Source organism: Culex quinquefasciatus, chromosome 3 (genome assembly GCF_015732765.1).
Source record: "Culex quinquefasciatus strain JHB chromosome 3, VPISU_Cqui_1.0_pri_paternal, whole genome shotgun sequence".
In the NCBI taxonomy this organism is placed as follows: domain Eukaryota; kingdom Metazoa; phylum Arthropoda; class Insecta; order Diptera; family Culicidae; genus Culex; species Culex quinquefasciatus.
The window spans coordinates 178,153,766-178,175,571 of record NC_051863.1 but is presented as its reverse complement, the minus strand read 5'-3'; the positions used below and the strand labels follow the sequence as shown (position 1 = coordinate 178,175,571).

At 37.3% G+C, this 21,806-nt stretch overlaps 2 protein-coding genes across 7 annotated transcripts in view; one reads left to right on the top strand and one right to left on the bottom strand.

Moving 5' to 3' along the window:
• The window catches only part of LOC6047379 (peroxidasin), a 199,350-nt gene extending 183,160 nt beyond the window's left edge, over positions 1-16,190 (top strand). For all 6 annotated transcript variants that reach the window (XM_038259687.1, XM_038259685.1, XM_038259686.1 and 3 more), the window contains 3 exons: positions 672-853; positions 8,618-8,787; positions 12,669-16,190. In XM_038259687.1, coding sequence (XP_038115615.1) covers positions 672-853; positions 8,618-8,787; positions 12,669-15,306 — 2,990 coding nt within the window. In that variant the 3' untranslated portion in view covers positions 15,307-16,190. The remainder of the gene's footprint in view (positions 1-671; positions 854-8,617; positions 8,788-12,668) is intronic.
• On the bottom strand, positions 16,163-20,961 carry LOC6050310 (acyl-coenzyme A thioesterase 13). The gene is made up of 3 exons (XM_001866906.2): positions 20,905-20,961; positions 16,666-16,736; positions 16,163-16,609 (listed from the first exon to the last, which is right to left on the bottom strand). Exons 2-3 carry the CDS (start codon positions 16,714-16,716, stop codon positions 16,259-16,261), a joined length of 402 nt encoding a protein of 133 aa, XP_001866941.1. The 5' UTR covers positions 16,717-16,736; positions 20,905-20,961; the 3' UTR covers positions 16,163-16,258.
• Between the last annotated feature and the right edge of the window lie 845 nt (positions 20,962-21,806).

The following is a 21,806-nucleotide window of genomic DNA, read 5'->3' as shown; positions in this document are numbered from 1 at the left end:
GCAACTTTTCCCGATTTCGTGTGAGTTGGTAGAGAATTACCCTATATTAAATATGAAGTACTCAGTCCATCTTCTACTTGTGGTTATAAACAACTACTATCCTGACTCGTACGTTGCACCTTGCAGCACTTTCCAAGTACCACTTTTTTCCAAAGACAAGTCCAATTGCACACAAAAAAAAATACTGGAAGTGGCAACAACTACCGGCAATCCTAGCAATATGTTGAACCGGACAGTTTTCCATTTGTTTGAAAGCTCCTATTTTGTACCGTTAACTGAAACTTATCTGAACAAAACAAACCAATAAAATTCAAATACAATTCGTCCCATTCTGCCCAATTCACTCCAGTTGACGGTATGTACATTGTAGTAGAATACAACCTTCCATTTTCCGCCTTATGATTTCGATCCGAACAAACAGTTATTTTCAGAAAGTTTTCCGTGGCAGTAGACAATAGACAAACATTTTCATTAATTGAACTGACTGCTGAGTTATGTATCCATTTCGCTCCATGGACAAAGGCGGATGAATCATCGTGGGTTGTAAAAATTTGAAAAGGGGCAGCAGCGCAAAAGGGTTGAAAGGTAGCCGACACCGCGGGGAAAACATCGAACATCGAGTCGTCGCGGTCGTCATTTTTCATCGTTCTTTTTCCTCCCGAACCTTCCAGGATCTTACGAGTGCCGGGCGGAGAACGAGCTGGGAACGGCCTCCTCCGGGGCGGTCGAGGTGACCGTGATAAATGACGTCGGTCCGCCGCGGTTCCTGTTCGAGCCGTACGACCTGGACGCCATCGAGGGAACGACCATCGAGCTGCCGTGCAAGGCCGAAGACGACGACGATGTCCTGCAGGTAAGAACGGGAAGAGGGGATTTTTTTATGGTTGGGTTTGTAAAACATAACTGTGCGATACAAGAGTTATGATTGCTGCGCTAGCTATTGTAGTGTAAAATTGGGCAATTCGTTGTGGGAGGAAGTATCTTCAAATTTTCAGCAGGCATTCAACAAATTTCAAATAAGAAAAAAAATTAAAGCTGTTATCACAATTCTAGATTTCAATTTAAAATTTCTCTGGCTGAGCTTTATAATGTGATTTTTAAAATTTAACATTTTCCTGGAATTCCGATTCCCTAAAAAAATGATTTTAGTCCAACGGAAACGCCACAAAGTCAAGCTTATAAATTAAACAAAAAAAAGCTGATGGAGTAGCGGATAGCAAAATCAAACTGCAACTGGGAATTGGAAAATGTCATCACTCCCCCGTCCAGGACGCCTAGCAGAAGACGAGTTGAGTTTCCGGCGATGGTTCCTGTTGCTGTCTGTGGGCACCGGAAATGAAAAGAGTGCGGTGATTTATGAAGGAACAGAAGAGAACTCGTTACCGATGATGATGTTGATTGTGGCCAATCGAAAATGGGCTAAATTGTTCATCGCAAGTTATGGAAACAAAAAAACATGGAGAAATTTATTAGAATAGCATTTTAAAATTCTGAAGAAAAGTTTCAGATGTTTTTCCACAAAAAAATATGCTTTATACTCGACAGTTATACCGCAAAATTATAACAAAAGCTAAATCTTATTCCACCTTGGTTTTGTAATTTTTTATGATTCTCGAGCCAACTTTTAGTAAACTCAATATTTACAATATTAAGAAAGCTTGAACAGGTTATGCCAAATAATAGGGGAAAGTGGATATACTTGATCCCCCTTTTTTGTATCAAGCATAGCTCTCTCAATTTATCACAAAATATTGAACTTTTTTACATGTTCAAAATGATTACTAACCGAATTTATTGATTACAGTCCAGACTCGATAATCCAAAGGCCTTGGAAAATTTCACTTTGGATATTTATTAAGCAATCAGCTATTCAAATTTGTCTAAAATGGGGTCACAGAACTTTAATTTTAAAGCAAAAAGAAAAAAAAACAAAAAAAAAGCACGAGAAAAAAATTGCTTGGGTTTCGATTATCCGAAGTTCCATACAAATCTTCAGATAATCAAAACTTCGGATAATCGAGTCTGAACTGTATCTGTAAGTTGCAACTATATCACACTAATCCTATCTACCTTCACAGAAAAAAATGTTTTATTTAATCCGACTGAAACTTATTGGTGCCTTCGGTATGCCCAAAGAAGCCATTTTGCATCATTATTTTGTCCATATAATTTTCCATACCAATTTGGCAGCTGTCCATACAAAAATTATGTATGAAAGCTCAAAAATCTGTATCATTTGAAGGATTTTTTTGATCGATTTAGTGTCTTTGGCAAACTTGTAGGTATGGATAAGAACTACACTGAAAAAAATGATACATGGTATTTTTTGTGATTTTCAATTTATCTTTTTGTCACTTAAAAATTGATTTGCAAAAAACACTATTTTTTAATTTATATTATTTTTGGATATGTTTAAGGGGACATAAAATGCCAACTTATCAGAAATTTCTAGGTTGTGCAAAAATCTTTGGCCGAGTTATGATTTTTTGATTTTTTCAAAAAAAATCGAAATATTGGTCGCTAAAAACTTTTCAACTTAATTTTTCGATGTAAAATCAAATTTGAAATAAAAAAGTAATTTAGATAAATTTTGATAAAGGTCACCATTTTCAAGTTATAGCCATTTTTAGGATTTTTTTTTATGAAAATAGTCGCAGTTTTTCATTTTTTTTTTAAATAGTTCACATGTGAAAAAAATATTATTGAAAAGCTGACAAAATTCTCTATTTTTGCTTTTTTGAACATTGTTGGTACGAGTTAGAGCGTCCAATTTTCCCGGATTTTGAATTTCCCGGGAAACGGGAAAAATATTTTTCAAATCCCCGGAATTCCCAAGATTTTTTTTAAACAGCCATAAAATCTATGTTTTCATTATTTTTTTATGTTTTTCAAGTTTACAATCATAGAATAAGCTCAATACTGTTAATTGGTGGTAATCTTTACATCAATCTGAACAAGAACAGCAGTTTTTAGTTAGTTTAAAAAATATTAAAAATGTTTGTTTTTTTGTCTTTTGTTATGCTTTGGATTTTTAATGAATCATAACGACCCCCGGGTCTTTTGTGGTCTCTGTTGCAAGTTTCTGCTCATTTCTAGGCGTCCGAAGGTTATGTGGGTGAGTCATTTTTTAATCCAATGTGATTCAAATTATTTCATGATAATAATCACCAAATTCTCATTAATATATTTCTTTAATTTTTTTATATGAAATGACTACAAAAGCTAAAAAAATCATTGAAACTGTAAAAAAAACAAGAAACGATAACAAATAAAATGAACCCATCCAATGTAAAATTTAAGAAAAGTTTAGAATTTCATGTTTTATATAAAACATACCTACAGGTTTTATGTAAAACATTTTTCAAACTATCTTTAAGTCACTACCACCAACTGGGGGAAATCGGGACTGCAGTCTGAATAGGTATAGGATTTTTAAGAGCAATAAATTTGAAAATTTGTGTACTAATTGTTTTGTTAAAATATCAAAACATTATGCTGTCTTTACTATCGTCCTAAATTGCTCCAGATGCCGATGTTTGAAGAAAAATAATTAAATATGATTTTTTCAAGTTTAAAATCATCATTGAGCGTAAATATTGAAAAAATAAATAAAATTCAATGAAAAATATTTAAAACGCTAGGCATTTTGCGGATCCGTAAACTAAAATTTTAATAAGTTTCCCTTATAAGCCAAATAAAAGTTGATATATGCCGAATACAAATTTGCTAATGCTTTAAAAATGTTATCGATTACTAAGCATTCAACTGTTCATCTATTTCCACAACCAAACCTGAGTTTCCTGAACAAAAAAAGATTTTTATTAAATTTCGGGAATTCCCGGGACAAAATATCAAAAATCGCGGGATTCGGGAATTCCCGGTTTAGGGAAAATCCCGGGATTTTTGTCCCGGGAATTCCCGGGATGGACGCACTAGATACGACCTTTAGTTGCTGAGATATTGCCATGCAAAGGTTTAAAACCAGGAAAATTGATGTTTTCTAAGTCTTACCCAAACAACCCACCATTTTCTAACGTCGATATCTAAGCAACTAATGGTCCGATTTACAATGTTAAAATATGAAACATTCGTGAAATTTTCCGATCTTTTTGAAAACAATATTTAAAAAAAAATGTTTGACATCGAAAAATGAAGTTGAAATTTTTTTGCGGCCATGATTTCGATTTTATAAAAAAAAAATCTGTATTGATTCAAAAATTCATAACTCAGTCAAAGATTTTTTGTCCATTCTGGAAATTTCTGAAAAGTTGGCATTTTATGTCCCCTAAAACATATCAGAAAATAAAAAAAAATGTTTATTTTTGCAAATCAAGTTTTAGTGACAAATTTTTTTTACCGTGTATCATTTTTTTCAGTGTAGTTCTTATCGATCGAACAAACAAATCCTTCAAAAGATACAGATTTTTTAATTTTCATACATCATGTATGTATGGGCAGCTGCCGAATTTGTATGGGCATACCGAAGGCACCAAAAAAGTTTCAGACTGATAAACAAACACAAACATTAAAATAAAATAAAAAGATCGATTTCGTAGATAACTGCTCTGCAGTGAAAATATCTTTGTTAAGAAATCGCACAGTATTACAAAAAAATAATAATTAAATAAAAACTCTATTAAAACCTCCTTAAACTTAAGTTATATGTTACGGAAATAAGGTAGCAAGGTTTAAAAAATATGCATCGTTGTCATCTGAATTTTGTTATTTTTGTCTCTGCTTTTTTCAAGCATTTATTCAATTATTTTATTAGATGCTTCACAGAAAAAAAAATCATGGTAACCCGAGCATGGGTAAATAACAAGGGAAATGCGTAATAATACCTTTCTCTGGTATCAATACCAAATTTTGGTATTCTTGGACCCTTAAAAATTTGTCTTAAGGATTATGCAAGAGCAAAATATGGTATCATACCAATTTAAGGTATTGTTTTGATATTGCAAAATTGCAGAATTTGTCAATGATCGAACACCACATTTTGGTATTATTTTGGTATTAAAGTGTTTTACAAAATTCCTCTGAAACTATGGGAAAATTTTGACCAATTTTGACACAATAATTAATTTTGCGCTAAAATGATGTCTCAAAGCGAATGCTTTCATTGAAAACCGGAAATTTCAAACTTGATTTTAAACATTTTTGATATACCCCCTACAGAAATGACTTGACATTGTGGAAAAATTTCTAAGTCAGGATGCCACATTTTGGTATTATTTGAATATTGAAAGGTTTCATCAATTTTCTCTGAAACTATGGTTTTTTTTTTTAAATTTTTAACGAGATAATTAATTTTGCGCTAAAATGACTTGAAACCCAAAAATGTTAAAGCTGATTTAATTTTTTTGTGATATACCCACTAATATTTTTTTTCAAAAACGTTGAAATTTTTCTAAGTTGGGATAACCAAATACTTTGAAAAACGAGTCAATCAACAGATTATTGAATTTTGGTGAATTTCAATCCAGTTTCATTTTAATAATACTTATTTTTCAATCTTGTTATTTTTCAGAAGCTTCAAGAACTTCAAGTACAGCCGTTCATCAATGACAAATGCATTCGGTGTGGTGAAGAATATCACTAAAAACAACATGGAATCATCAGGTGAGTAGATTTGGTTGTTGCATAAGGATCATTTACGTTTTTTTCACTAACTGCAACTGCTGCACTAAAAATGGTATGAAAATAGCAAATTTTGGTATTACTTGTACAAATACCAGCGACCAAAATGTGCTCTTGGTTGCCCAGTAATAGATGGTAAAATACCATTAAATCAAACCAATATCATGTTTGTGGAAGACCTCAGGAATACCAAAATATGATTTTACAAGGGCGCGGGAATACCTAAAATTAAAACTATGGCAATACCAAGTTTTGGTATTCAAGCAATGTTCAAAAATCCAGAAGACCTCAACTTGGTATTGAAATGATTTTATTTTGTGGTATTATTTTACCTTTGGAATAACATGGTATGGTATTGTTGTGCCCTTCCACATACAAGCTTTTGGTATGATTTCATGGTATTTTACCATCTATTACTGGGCAACCAAGGGCACATTTTGGTCGCTGTTATTTGCCCAAGTAATACCAAAATTTGGTATTCCCGTGTTATTTACCCCTGCTCGGGAATATTACATCTGGGAAGGGGTACATCTTTTATGTCAGAAAAAAGGTGTAATTTTACCTCTTGAAATGTGTTATTTTACCACTTTTCTGGTGTAATGTCACTTTTTCAGTCTAAATTGAGGTGAAATTACATCATAAAAGAGGTAATATTCAACCTTCCAAAATTAAAGCTTCCAAATTTACATTAAATTAAATTTGTAAAAACGTGTTACAATTATGATACAGTACTGATCACAAAAAAATGTTGTCTTGTCTTATTTGATTGATTGATTTATAATTTTTAATATAATAATAATAATAATCGAATGATAATCGAAACTTCGAATAATCGAGTCTGGGCTGTATTCATTAGAAATCCAGCTTTGGAATTATTCCTTGTTAAGTTGGAGTTATTAAATAATTACAATTATTCAGCCCAGTTTTCTTTCAAAAAGAATAAACGAACGTTCCTTTTCCCAAAATGTAAGTACTAAAGAACCAGGACTAAATTAACTGCCCCGAAGCTTTTGCTGCATTATGGTATAGAACAACCGAGCACATTCTAGCCTTTTCGAGGTCCTTCTGGAAGTAGCAAAAACGTGTCATAAATTTGCTTTTTATGGAAGCTGTAAATTCCCCGCTATCGATAAGTTATAGGAAAATAAAGTAAAATTATTTCAAACTCAAATTTGCATAATCCCTTCTATGTGTGCGTTGTTCCGCTCGGACTTTATGCAGGAAAACTTTCGGCCGAGCAGGTCCATTAGGTCCAGCTGGGCACACGCCAAAGTTGGTAGGAAACACGGTGGTCAGAAGACCCCTTTCCGGAGAAGGCTCAGAGATTAGCACGTTCGCCTCCGGGTGCGCTTTCTCTTCATTTGCCAGCTTCTTCCAGGGGTCCAGGGTCTTTATCAATATTAACGTGCAATCGTAAATTTCGCAGATCATCCGACTTTTATGGAAGCCTCCTCCCCCACCCCTCACCAAGCTCGTTGGAAACTTTAGAGCCCAGGTCGAGAGTGGCTTTTAACCGACTTTAAAACAGTTCGGAGGGGAAGGTCCAAGACTCGAACTGGTTCTTCAAGCGGGGGGATGCTTGATGAGGCCATAAAAATGCCTTTTATTGATTCTAATGGTCCAGATGGTTACAGTCGTGACGGTCGACGTTGTGTTAATCCCGAAATAATGACCGTGAAAACTTCCGGCTGGAAACTCGGCGCGTGGATGAGCTGAGGGGGAGGTGGGTTTGTTTTTTCACAGTGATGTTCTGCAGAGGATCTCTCCCGCTAGGACACTGGAAAGTGGGTGAGCTTTTAATGTTGGCAAAGTTTCGTGTTTCTTGGCTTTTAAAAGGTCTTTGGGGCATTAAATGGGTAAACAAGATGCTTCTTTGGGGTGATAGAACAAAAATGATTTAAGTGGCTGTTGAGAAATAAAAACCATAAAAGGTTGATAATTATCTCATTTATCATGAAAAAAATCTTTTAAAACGTGATTTCCGTAGTGCAAAGTTATAAAAATTATGACTTTTTTCAACTGAATTTCTATCCATAACAATCCAATTATGCCCAACTTTTTTTTTAAATGGTACTCGAAATAAAAGTCCAAACTTTCGACATTTTGAAACCAAATCCCGCCTATCCGTCTAAAAATATCTGCGAAAGGTCTCCAGCCACCACTAACCTGCAATTATGCCAACACAGGGCAACCGGGTTGGTATCAGAAAGTTATCAAAACTATTCCAGATGACACGATAACCGCATGTCTCCGGCCGTCCTCGGTCTCAGTGCCGATGAGGCGGTGGCCAACCCCAGAACCACACACCAGCATCAGCAGCAGCATTAGCAGTGGGATTTTGCAGCACTGAGAACAGGACACCAGCCAGCGCCACCGCCCGGAACGTCCGACCGACGGTTTGAAAAAGAAGAACCGAAATTTAAGACAGCTTTGGGATAGTTTCGCTGGCAGAAAGTTGAGGCGAAGAATTTAAATTTTAGCTCGGAGCACTTATTCTATCCGTTTTCTATTTGTTCTACGCCGAAAGTCAGTCTGGCTTTGGCAGGTATGGTAGAAGGGGGAATTTTTAGTTTACCTTTTAGGCTCGTATTAATTGCGATGAATGTACGCTGGGCAAACATGGCAGCACGTACCCCCTTATACATATCTGCCCCGGAGGGAGCTGACCTTTCCGGAAAAAGTTTATCCTCGTGCACGTGGCGAACCGTTTGGATCAAATATTGTGATAACTGGCTGCTCTTTGACTAATCTTGAAATTTTGCCGACAAAGATAGTTAAAGTGAGCTGAAGTCCGGCCACTAATTTGAAATTGTGCCGTTGTTGGGGAACTTGAAACTAATACTTCCTCTGACCAAAACTGAATCCTCTCAGGAGCTTGTTGGTTGTTTGCTTTCCCTTACCGCAAAATAGTTCAATATTTATCTTCCATCAAAGATAATAACTAATCAGGATTTTTCCTAACTTTTTACTCTTCCTGTAGACCAAGTGGCGCAAGGATGGCCGAACGCTGACCCAAACGGACAAGTATCGGCTGTCGACGGCCGGAAGCCTGTTCATCACCAATCTGACCGAGGCGGACCAGGGCAGGTACGAGTGCTCGCTGCTGAACCAGTTTGGCCGGGCCACGGCCAGCGGGCTGCTGACGGTCAAGTGAGTATCGAAAGTTACTAAAATAATACTAAAATACTAAAATACTAAAATACTAAAATACTAAAATACTAAAATACTAAAATACTAAAATACTAAAATACTAAAATACTAAAATACTAAAATACTAAAATACTAAAATACTAAAATACTAAAATACTAAAATACTAAAATACTAAAATACTAAAATACTAAAATACTAAAATACTAAAATACTAAAATACTAAAATACTAAAATACTAAAATACTAAAATACTAAAATACTAAAATACTAAAATACTAAAATACTAAAATACTAAAATACTAAAATACTAAAATACTAAAATACTAAAATACTAAAATACTAAAATACTAAAATACTAAAATACTAAAATACTAAAATACTAAAATACTAAAATACTAAAATACTAAAATACTAAAATACTAAAATACTAAAATACTAAAATACTAAAATACTAAAATACTAAAATACTAAAATACTAAAATACTAAAATACTAAAATACTAAAATACTAAAATACTAAAATACTAAAATACTAAAATACTAAAATACTAAAATACTAAAATACTAAAATACTAAAATACTAAAATACTAAAATACTAAAATACTAAAATACTAAAATACTAAAATACTAAAATACTAAAATACTAAAATACTAAAATACTAAAATACTAAAATACTAAAATACTAAAATACTAAAATACTAAAATACTAAAATACTAAAATACTAAAATACTAAAATACTAAAATACTAAAATACTAAAATACTAAAATACTAAAATACTAAAATACTAAAATACTAAAATACTAAAATACTAAAATACTAAAATACTAAAATACTAAAATACTAAAATACTAAAATACTAAAATACTAAAATACTAAAATACTAAAATACTAAAATACTAAAATACTAAAATACTAAAATACTAAAATACTAAAATACTAAAATACTAAAATACTAAAATACTAAAATACTAAAATACTAAAATACTAAAATACTAAAATACTAAAATACTAAAATACTAAAATACTAAAATACTAAAATACTAAAATACTAAAATACTAAAATACTAAAATACTAAAATACTAAAATACTAAAATACTAAAATACTAAAATACTAAAATACTAAAATACTAAAATACTAAAATACTAAAATACTAAAATACTAAAATACTAAAGTACTAAAATACTAAAATACTAAAATACTAAAATACTAAAATACTAAAATACTAAAATACTAAAATACTAAAATACTAAAATACTAAAATACTAAAATACTAAAATACTAAAATACTAAAATACTAAAATACTAAAATACTAAAATACTAATATACTAAAATACTAAAATACTAAAACACTAAAATACTAAAATACTAAAATACTGAAATACTAAAATACTAAAATACTAAAATACTAAAATACTAAAATACTAAAATACTAAAATACTAAAATACTAAAATACTAAAATACTAAAATACTAAAATACTAAAATACTAAAATACTAAAATACTAAAATACTACAATACTAAAACACTAAAATCCTTAAATATTAAAATACTAAAATACTTATGTACTAAAGTACTCAAAAAGCTTAACATATTTTAGTCAGCAAAAATTGTGGAAACTGAACGAATTTGTTATTTATTGCTATTTAAAAAACACCGACCAACAAAAATTCTGCGCAGGCTCAACTCGAGGAAAAGCATGATGTTTAGAGTCCCCAGAGTCACGTGCACTTTGAATTTTTCAAAAATATTTAGACAGGGTCGAGTGGTTTTTCTCCAAAGTTTGTATGGAGAATTAGGGCGGATCGTCGCTGTTGCATACAAACAAAAAACTGCATGCAATATGTGGGAGCACTAATTCTCCATACAAACTTTGGAGAAAAACCTATTCGGGCCCTGTCTAAATATGTTTAAAAAAAATCTAAGTGCACGTGATTCTGGAAACACTAAACTTCATGCTTCCCTTCGAGTTGAGTATGCGTAGTCATTTTTGTAAATTTTCGTAGGTCAGTGTAAATAAAAATAATTTAAATATTCATCAATATCATTCGAAAAGAGCATAATCCAAATTTTGTTTTTTAACGATCAGGGTTTATTTTTTTCTGGGGGTTCCTTGTCCAAAATAATTAGAAATGTATTTTTTTTATAAGGCCGTTGCAAATATTTTTCATAGTTTATGTCGTCCCCTCCCCCTTCATAATTTGTCCGAAAAATCAAAGGGCAAAAAAAATATTTTTTCAAAAAACACCAAAATTTTAATGAATGTCAAAGTTAGTTCACTCAAATGTTAGAACCATGGCTCGTAAATTCAATTTTTAAACTTTTTTTTATTTTTTTGCTCCCCCTCGACTGTGGTCAGAAGTGAGGGACATAAACTTCAAAAAATATTTGCAACGGCCTAATTAGAGTGCTAGAATGGTCCCAAAAACGGCCATTTTCGTAACCACCCTTTTCTGAAAATCATAACTCCATGCAATTTTAACAGGTTTTAGCTGTCTTGGACGAAAATGTTGGCCTTCCAAGGAAAATAAAATGATGACCGAAGAATTCCTCAGAAAATTTCCCATAGGGGAAATTCTCGTATGCTTTGTAGGCATTGTTGGAATTCGAGCGAGAAGAAGGAAAGCATTTCTCGCTCGCGAACGAGGGAGAGAACTTGTAGTACTTTTCTCTTCTCGCTCGCGCTCGCATTTTCGTTCGCGTTCTCGCTCTCGCCGCGAGCGCTCGCGAGCGCCTCGTGCTAGCCGTTCGTCCCAAGCTAGCAATTTATTTATCAGGCTTATGAATACGAACCAGGCGATGTTATAGAGGTGTAACTTCAATCGCTGTGTTGTTTTTTGTTCGTTTCTAACAAGTTCAACTTCTCGCGAACGGGCAATTCTGGCTCGCGAGAAAGCCCGTTCGCGAGCGGAGGAGAGTACGGGCAATCGGTGAGTTTCTCTCGGCAGCTCGAGACTCGCGGCGAGAACTCGAGAGAGAGAAAATTTTCTCGCGAGAGCGCGATAATACCAACACTGTTTGTAGGCGAAGCACTCGTTCCTAACTCCATCCAATTTGCTGATTTTCACTATTTAAACAACTAATTTTGCAAAACTTTTGATTTCAAACTTGCTTGCTCACTTCTTATTGAACTACAGTCCAGCCTCGAATATCCGATGTTTTTATCATCCGAAGTTCGATTATACGATGGTTTTTATAAGACTTCGGATAATCGAATCATGAACAATTTTTTCTTGTTTTTTATTTTCTTATTTTTGACTTCAAATTCAAGTTCTTCGATCTCATTTTAGTCAAAATTGAATGCCAATTAAATGCATTTTTTCAATATTTCTTCGCCGCCATTTTAATCACCATCTTGGAATTACTTTACTTTACTTTATCTTGGAATTGTAAATTCTAAATCACTTAAGAGTAGTTTAGGGGTTATACCTAAGTTCGGCAATCAAAAATTAGACACGAATTTTTTTTTTTTGTTATTCGATTATCCGAAGTTTTGCTTATTCGAAATGAAATTTTGCCAAGGCCTTCGGATTATCGAGTCTGGACTGTATTTATCACTCGATTTCAGTTGAAAACGCGTTTAATGAGCTGTAATTGAATGCCAAAGGGCTGATATGGCAACAATAGAGGCACGCTGGAATTAGATGCTGTTCCCCTAACATATAAAAAATATTGGAAAAGTCAACCCGAACTTTCGGGCTAATTATTTTGGAAAGAATATCCAGAAAAATGTCGAGCCCAATCGGAGGATTTGGTTAATGCTCTTTTCAAATGGAATTGCTGTACATATTATTAAATAAAGAAGATTTTCAAGAAGCTTAATTTTTTTATACGATGAAAAAAAAAGCTCAACCTTCCCTTTTCTCAAACCTTTCAGGAAAAAGCTGGAACTCCTGCCCGGCGACCAATTCGTGCGCATCGCCATCGCCGAAGCATCCCGCGAGGTGGACCTCGCCATCAACCAAACCATCGCAAAGCTCTTCTCGGGCAACGCGTCAACGGCCCAGCACCACGGTGACCTGTTCCGGATCGTCCGCTTCCCGACGGGTCCCGCCCGTGAGTTGGCCCGCGCTGCCGAGGTTTACGAGCGGGCGCTGGTTAACATTCGGCGCCACGTGGACACCGGCAAGGCTTTGACGACCAACAGTTCGGACTTTAACTACAACGACTTGCTGTCGCCGGACTATTTGGACCTGCTGGCACAACTGTCTGGGTGTATGGCACACCGGGTGACGCCAAACTGTACGGATTTGTGTTTTCATGCCAAGTTTAGGACGCTGGATGGGTCGTGTAACAACTACAAGAATTCGGGGTGGGGATCGTCGCTGACTGGGTTCCGACGACTGCTGCCTCCGATCTACGAGAATGGGTTCAACATGCCGATTGGTTGGAACAAGACCAAGATGTACAACGGGTTCGCCAAGCCTAGTCCGAGGTTGGTATCGACGCGGTTGATCTCGACCGAGGAGATTACGCCGGATGAACGGATCACGCACATGGTGATGCAGTGGGGTCAGTTTTTGGATCACGATCTGGATCATGCGATTCCGTCGGTAAGTTCGGAAAGTTGGGACGGTGTTGACTGCAAGAAGACTTGTGAGTACGCGGCGCCTTGTTATCCCATTGAAATTCCGGATGGGGATCCTCGCGTTCACAACCGACGCTGCATTGACTTTGTTCGATCGAGTGCCGTTTGTGGTTCCGGAATGACTTCGATCTTCTTTGGAACTGTGCAGCCGAGGGAGCAGATCAACCAGCTGACGTCGTTCATTGACGCGTCGCAGGTTTACGGATATTCGGAGAACTTTGCCCGTGAGTTGAGGAATCTGACGACGGACGATGGATTGCTGAGAGAAGGACCGCATTTTCCTAATCAAAAATCGCTGCTGCCGTTTGCAGCTCCCACCGATGGAATGGACTGTCGGAGGAATTTGGATGAGAGCACCGTGAACTGTTTCACGGCTGGAGATATTCGAGTTAATGAGCAGTTGGGCCTGCTGGCGATGCATATTGTATGGTTCCGGGAGCACAATCGAATCGCTGGAGAGTTGAAGCGAGTCAATCCTCACTGGGATGGGGACAAGTTGTATTTTGAGAGCAGGAAGATTGTCGGAGCGATCGTGCAGCACATTACGTACGAACACTGGTTGCCACTGATCATTGGCGATCGTATGGAACCGTACACCGGGTACGACTCCTCAATAAATCCGTCAATTTCGAACGAGTTCGCTACGGCTGCTTTGCGTTTTGGACACTCGCTGATTAATCCAGTCCTGCACCGACTAAACGAATCATTCGAACCGATCACCCAAGGCCACATCCCACTGCATAAGGCCTTCTTTGCACCGTGGAGGATCGTGTACGAAGGTGGAGTGGATCCGCTGCTGCGTGGTTTGATTTCGGTCCCAGCCAAGCTGAAGAAACCGAACCAGAACTTGAACGTCGATTTGACTGAGAAGTTGTTCGAGACGGCTCACGCCGTGGCGCTGGACCTGGCCGCGATCAATATTCAACGATCGCGGGATCACGCGCTGCCCGGGTACAATGACTACCGGAAGTTCTGCAACATGAAGAAGGCTGCCTCATTCGACGATTTAAAGCAGGAGATTACGAGTGAAACGGTTCGCGACAAATTGAAAGAGTTGTACGGCCATCCGGACAACATCGACCTGTGGGTTGGTGGAATTCTGGAAGATCAACTTCCGGGTGCTAAAGTTGGCCCACTGTTCAAGTGTTTATTGATGGAACAGTTCAACAGGCTACGTGAAGGCGATCGCTTCTGGTACGAGAACGATCAATTTAAGCCGGAACAGCTGGCTCAGATTAAGAGGATCACGCTGGGTAGCGTGCTTTGCAGCACGGGTGACAACATAACCCGTGTTACCGACAACGTGTTCGTGCTACCGAGCAAACAGGGCGGCTACAAATTCTGCGACGAAATTGCACAAATCGATTTTGAACACTGGGTTGAGTGCAGCGAATGTTCGCGACATCACAAACGCTACACTACGCTGTCCAGACAGCGAAGATCGGTTCGAGCCAAGCGCGATCTTGAACCACAATTGGCTAGGAAAGCCTCACCCGAGAACCACCTGGAACTGGAGGACGCCTTCATCGATGACGACATGAACGAAGAGCGCATCGAAGGACTGGAATCGCTGATCGAGACGTTCCAAAAGTCGATGAAGCAAATGCGCCGGAAGATCCGCAAGCTCGAGCAGCAGTGCTCGGCGTCTGCGACGTCAGGTACAAACCCGACCAAGGGTAAACCCCACGGTCACTGCGTTGACAGTAAGGGCATCAAACGGTTGAACAACGAGATCTGGATGCGGGACGACTGCACCAAGTGCGAGTGTGAACATCACCAGATCAGCTGCGAGACTGAGCGCTGTGCGGAGCTTATTTGCGAGAATGGGCTGGTCCAGCTCAAGGAGGACGGCAAGTGCTGCCCGAGTTGCGTTGTTGATGATAGTGCGGCGCAGGCGACGGTGACCGCCAAGGACGGGGGGCAGTAACTGATGACGAGCGCGTTCACGAGTTTTTAGGGTTAGTGTTTTTTCCAATTAGTCGTTGAAGGCATTTCGTGGATATTCCACCGACGCGGCACGATCTTTCTGTAGTATTTCTAGCTGCGGAATTGGTTTTAAACCTTAGCTGAGTCAAAATGAAACTATTCTAGCATTCTTAGGTGCGCGTTAAACAACCGTTTTGGGCTAGAACCAAACTTTACGTTGATCATAACTTGAAAATTTGCTAGCTCATAGCTCAACCTTTTATTACAATGTAGTTTCGAATAGCAGTATGAAGCCGTTTAGTTGAAAAGATCGACTCGACTTACAATGACTAGAAAATCAAAACTGATAGCAAGCACTCTACAAAACTCAATAGTCTTCGTCTTCACCAGGGTCACGAACCATGATTTGTGCTGTAAATATACTCGTATCATAGCAAATCTTTCTCGAACATTTTGAATCAACACGACTGCTCTCTGATATACAAGCAGTCCCTCAAGTTAAACCAAATACATATGACAAAATGAAAAAGACTCGAAATCTCGAGAAGATCGTCAAAACCAAATAATGAAAAATCCTCTCTAACAAAACGAAAATCGTTGCGATTGCAACTCTGACTACCAAAGTGAACGATACAAGAATAAAGCTAGCGTTGAAGAAAACCCTAGGCACTTAAGAGAATGGTGAATGAAGAGAAAACAAGACATGGAATTGTCATCAAGCGTACATTAGCGGTGTAGTAAAAGTTGAACAAATTTTACCTTAAAACTTCACATTGAACCGAGCTCGAGCTGCATAAAAAGAAAATCGTGACTAATACAAAAAAAACAAACACAAAAAAAATAATCAACCAACTGAATTGAAACCAATAAACTAAATCAATTAAACACTTTTACTCTCTTTTCAAAGACGCCACCGTAGTCCACACAAATCACTGGAAAGAAACGCCCCCAACTTACATCTTCGTCGCCGGATAGTACACCGTGTGCGTGCCCCGTGCAATGATCGAGTTGTCCCGTTTGTGGCGCAGCTCGCACTCCATGAAGGCGAAATTTTTCCCCGAACGGACCGGGCTGGCATCGATCAAAACCTCGTCCCCCGGTCGGGCACCCTTCATGAACGTCACGTGCATTTCCACCGAAACACCAAAGGGACAGTTTGGTCTTGCTAGCAGGGCCTCCGACGTTACGGTTTCGATCAGCGACGCTGTGAAACCACCGTGAAGAACTCCGTATCGGTTGAGGTGTTCGTCAGCCACCTTAAACTGGGCGCTGCAACGGCCGTCACCGATGCTGATCATTTTGACCTGGAATTTGAAGTTTTTAAGCGTATCGATTAACCTCTTTGAGGTTTTGTACCAACCTGTTGCAAGCATCGATCGAAGCTATTGTTTTTGACCACTTGGCTGGACATTCTGCGTAGAAATTGCAAGCCTATCATGAAGAAAATCAGAGAATAGTTAAGGCTAATTTAAAATTTACACCAACGATTTCAAAAAAACAACTGTTCCCAATGAATGAAGTCACATCACTAATGCGGTAAAAGTCACCTGTTCTTCTGAATAAGTAACGGTTGCGGTATTTCCAAGATTTAGGTGTGGATTATAATCAATCCAGTCCATCCCCTTAATTCAATGTATGTTTAACTTTTAACCCCTTTCCGCTCAATGCTTTTTTTTAACGTTTTTACTTGGCATTTAAAACTGTCGTGACAGTTTTCGAGAAATTTAAATCTGTAGTAAAATTTTAGAGGTGCCCTGGTGCTACCATGGGCGTTACAGGGTTAAGAAATTTATATATGACACATTCCGACGTTAATTGCAACGTCACGATTTTTTTTAAACTTTTTTCTAAATATGTCTTTACAGATTCGGATTAGAAATTGAATTTTCTGCAAGTACACTCAAACCCCGATGGTTTGACACCAACTGTTGTCAAACGGGGTCACGTTTCAGTTTGACAGCCCTTTTACACGCAGTTCACATACACCCCCAAACGTTTGTTTTGATTGCGTGCGTGAGCGCCGTATAAAAAGTGACAGTTCGTCACAAACTAAAAAAGTGTCAAACGAAAAAGCGACCATCCACCGGGGGTTGAGCACAGAGTAATCCAGAGGACGCACTGGCCTTTAATTTATGGTTGCGTTACGCGGTACATCGTGGTACATCCCCCCTTCAGGAAAACTGTCTGTATGACACCATTAAATCTCAGTTCACTGGATTCGAGGCGTTACGTTTCCAAGCTTCTTGACAGTTGTTGCCGTATCAACAAACTCAACAAGAAAATTTAAAATGTATAATTCTTGTTGCTGCCCTCGCACTGTTTCCAGAGTTTTTCAATCCCTTTTTCATTGAACTTCTAAAGAAAGTAGGGGAACTATACCCTTTCTCAGCCTATTTCTATTATCGGCCTATCAGCACTTTGATCATGAATTACAGCTTTCATAAAGAGTTTTTGACTGTTCCAAAGCAATAAATAGCTCAAACAAAAGTGAGCAAGCAACTCTTCATTGTTGATACATCTGAAAATGTTGATTTTATAGCGGAAAACGGCAAAAGTGATGAGAATTGGTCGAACGGCTTAGAGTGATTAAAATGGGCATATTTCCCCTAAGTTTCTTTTCATGAAAATATAACAGCTTGCATAGAATTTTCAAAGGTATGTTTGCGCTGGTTTTTTTTTCAACTTTGACTCTGGCTTTGTCATGTGGAGCAACAAAATAATAGTATTTATTTCCCAGTGCAAAGAATCAATATTTTTATTAAAAAAGTGGGCGTCATCAGAAGCAAGATTGCGTTATCCGGTTATCCGTTTCGAATATTAACCAGCGGTGCAAAATTCTGACTGAGGCATTTGTGGGGACACATGGAGGCAGTCTATCTCGCTAAGGGAAAGGGTCTAAATTTAGAAAGTGGGGGGGGGGGAGATGACAAGGTCCCGTGCCTCCACCGGAGTCGGGGCTTCGGATCTCAACACATTCTTTTAATTTAAATCTTTGAAATTAAACCATTTTTAGCACAAGGACTTGCAGCCATGAAAGTCACATTCATATTTTATTTCCACTCTTAACATAAAGTGTCACTCATACCTCCCAAAAAAAAGGGGTTAAGAAATTGCTTTTCGAACAGCAGAACAAAAGAAAGGTAACCAATTTTAGGGCTTATCCTCGTGCTCCTCTCTGGCTCGCTTCCGCTACCACTGCTGCAAATTTAAATTTTCTTGTCCCCCTTTCTTTAGGCAGCGTACAAACTTTACAAACAAATAAACATTTTTTTTCTAGCGGAGCTTTTCCGGACTGTCGATCTTCGATTTGGCATTGCCACCATCAGAATCTCCGTTTAAAATGCAAAGGAGTCGCACAAATCACGATTATCATGTGTCCTAGAAAGATGAATTTGAATCAATTTAGAAAAAAATATATATTTACTGCAAAGCAACTCACCATCAGAGCTGGTTTCAAAAAGAAAATTGATTTTGTTTGTGTTGACAACGGAAACCTAAAAGTTGCTACTAGATCGTTTGGATTTTTTTCGTAACGCCTGCATCGAGAATAGAAACGCCAGCTACCGTTACGAAGTCCAACAACAACAACTGTAACGCAGCCACAAAATTTGATGACTTTAGTTCGGACTGGTCCCTCTGGATTACTCTGTGGGTTGAGTGTTTACATTTTCATCTATTAACAAAACAAATTTGAGGGTATTTGGTTGTATTATTTCTTAGATATATCTATTTGAAATTAGCAGTTTTCTTCGACAAAATTGGCTCAAAATTTTGGTGAAGACTCGTTAAACCGGCCCCGTGTGCTTGACGAAGGCCGATTTTCTAAAACTTTATTTAAAAAAAAGATAAAAATATTTTTCTGTTTTTCATATAAAAAATCGCAACTTTTTGATTTTTGTATTTTTTGAAAATTCGAAATTTTAAATCGGGCAACGTCTTGCACACGGGATATTACTCTTCTTATTGAAAAGTGCCGGCGACAAAATTGGGCGAAAAGTTCATCGCCCGGAGATCGCGAGTTGGCGCGAGCGAATGAACACCGCGAAAAAAGATTCGGGGGTGCATTGGGGTTAAATGATTATTTCGTCATTCGGTTTAATTAGAAAATATTTTTTTTTTCGTAAGCCTCGCTACTTTGATGCGATGTAATTAATTTTTACATAAAATTAGGCATTGTTACATCAAATTTGACCTTTCAAGCGCACTAGAATGGCCAAATTTTAAAACAACAATGTTTGCCAATTTGACCGTCTTACCCCCAATTCCCCTTGTAGAACAAAAGAAAAGTTCATCCGCGGTCTGTCAGCAGCGCGCTGTTTTGTTTGCTAGATCAACGTTTGGAAATGTCGAACGTTGAAGGAAATCGCTCAAAAAAAGGAAATTTACCGATTTCAAATGTTTTGGCCGCAAATGAAAGGTACACTGAGGAAAAAGAATGTAAGATTTTGCTGCCTGATTTGAGTATCCACTAGGCTCTCGCGATTTTCATAGACAATCTTATGACCGTCACTATAAATTCATATGGTTATAGCTAAACTTTACTTATGTATTTGGTCCACTGTTGATAGACTATGGACTTCATAAGAAATTCTTATGGAATTCATCTGTAATTTTTCAATGGTTTTCGCGTATGATGCTAGTGTGAAATTTTTTGACATTTCAAGATGGCGAAAGGACGGATCGAGCAGACAATTTTAAACGCTCGCTACTCCAAATCGCCCCGTAGTTCGTCACGGTAACTACATACTTCACAAAGCTGCCGCCACCGCTGAGTTTATAAGGGTGGCTAATTTTTGATTCCGATCTGTAAAACTAGTTCTGGCGAGGGTTCTGGGCACTGCGGCAATCGATTTTACCGGCGGGTTGCTTCCGGTTGCATTTGATTTGCGGAGAAGGTTTTTCAATCCACCAGGGGCTTATTCGGGGTCAACAGTTTCGGAATTGGAGATTAGCGGCCCAGGACCGAGTCCAGTGGCAGCGCATCTGGAGACAGCTCATGACCCGGAGGTTGTACGAGCAGTAAAAGTAAAGTAAGTAAGTTTCGGTAATCTGGAACTTCTGGTAATTTTAATATTTGCAGTGTTTAGCATGAAAAACAAACTTAGACTAAGCTTTCAAGTGTGCGCTCTTTTGAGCACCCCCAATCAATTTAGCACCCTCCCATATTTGCCAACACTTTGATAAAATGGTGTAAATTGTAAAGTCTTTAATTTAAGTAGGTATTCATGACAAGCATTTTAAAAATGAAGTCTTTAAAATTGGATAATTCTAGAATAAAATATCATTTCTCAAATAAAAGTGAGCAAGCAACTCTCTATTGTTGATGCATCTTAAAATGTTGATTTAATAGCAGAAAAGTGTAAAAATGATTAGAATTGGTTAAACGGCTTACAGTGATTAAAATGGGTATATTTCCCCTAATTGGTTGCGTCCAAGCTTTGCTCATTTAATGTTTAATAAGAATGGAAATTTATGTGGGAAAGCTTCGTTTTTTGTATTTCGATGTTTGTTATTTCTATATTTAGGGACCAACCCAGAGCTTTTAAAAATAGTAAATGTGTTAATTTAGGCGAAGGGGTCATGGGAAAATTTTACTTACTTTACTGTGGGAGCTGCCAAATATCGAACCTACAACCAGCGGCAATGAGCGTTCACTGGATTTGTCTTTTCACCAACTATTTTGTCGAGCCTTAAGTAATTACCCTCTAATAGGAAACATTCTTTTATTACGTAACACATAAAATGGATTTTTAGACACCCTTTTAAAATTGTGTAGCGAGCGTAACGACACCGCCCCCCCCCCCCTCCCCCTCACCCTCCTCATCCAACTGCGTTACGTAATAAAAGAACGCTCTCTAAGGTAGCGCAAAATCATCTGTCTCATTTCCATAACACATGGTGTGCCATTAATCACATCAATCCACTGAATGTAATTATTTTGCTAATTACTTAAAGCAAATACCCAGTCAACTCAATCGGAATTCTGAAATGGAATTCAATTCGAATCGTTTACGTATTCCGTTTTAAACGCAACAACCTGTACGTACAAGGAATCGACAAAACTGTAGGTTATTATTGGGACTCTTTAGAGTAAAAAAGTACACGGAAAACAACCCTGATTTTTAATTTGACTTTTTCTAACTAAAAGTTTAGGCCCAAAAATAGGTAATTTTTAATTTTTGAATTGGCCGTCGCCGATGTTGATCATTTTGAGCTGGAATTGGATGATTTGTCTTGAGGTGAAATTTGTTTTAAAAATGCAATTTTAATTAACCTTTTGCACGCACTGATCGAAGCTATTAGTTTTGATCACGGAGTTAGACATTTTGCGAACAAAATGAAAGGCTTTTCTAGAAATCATTTCTTCTATCTTACGAACTTTTACAAACACTAATCTCGCTGAGCCAAGCAACGTACCGTCATCAAGGGTGACATTGGGTCTGGAGGGGGTGACATTGGGTCATACAAAAATGCTGAAATTTATATGACCCAATCTCACCC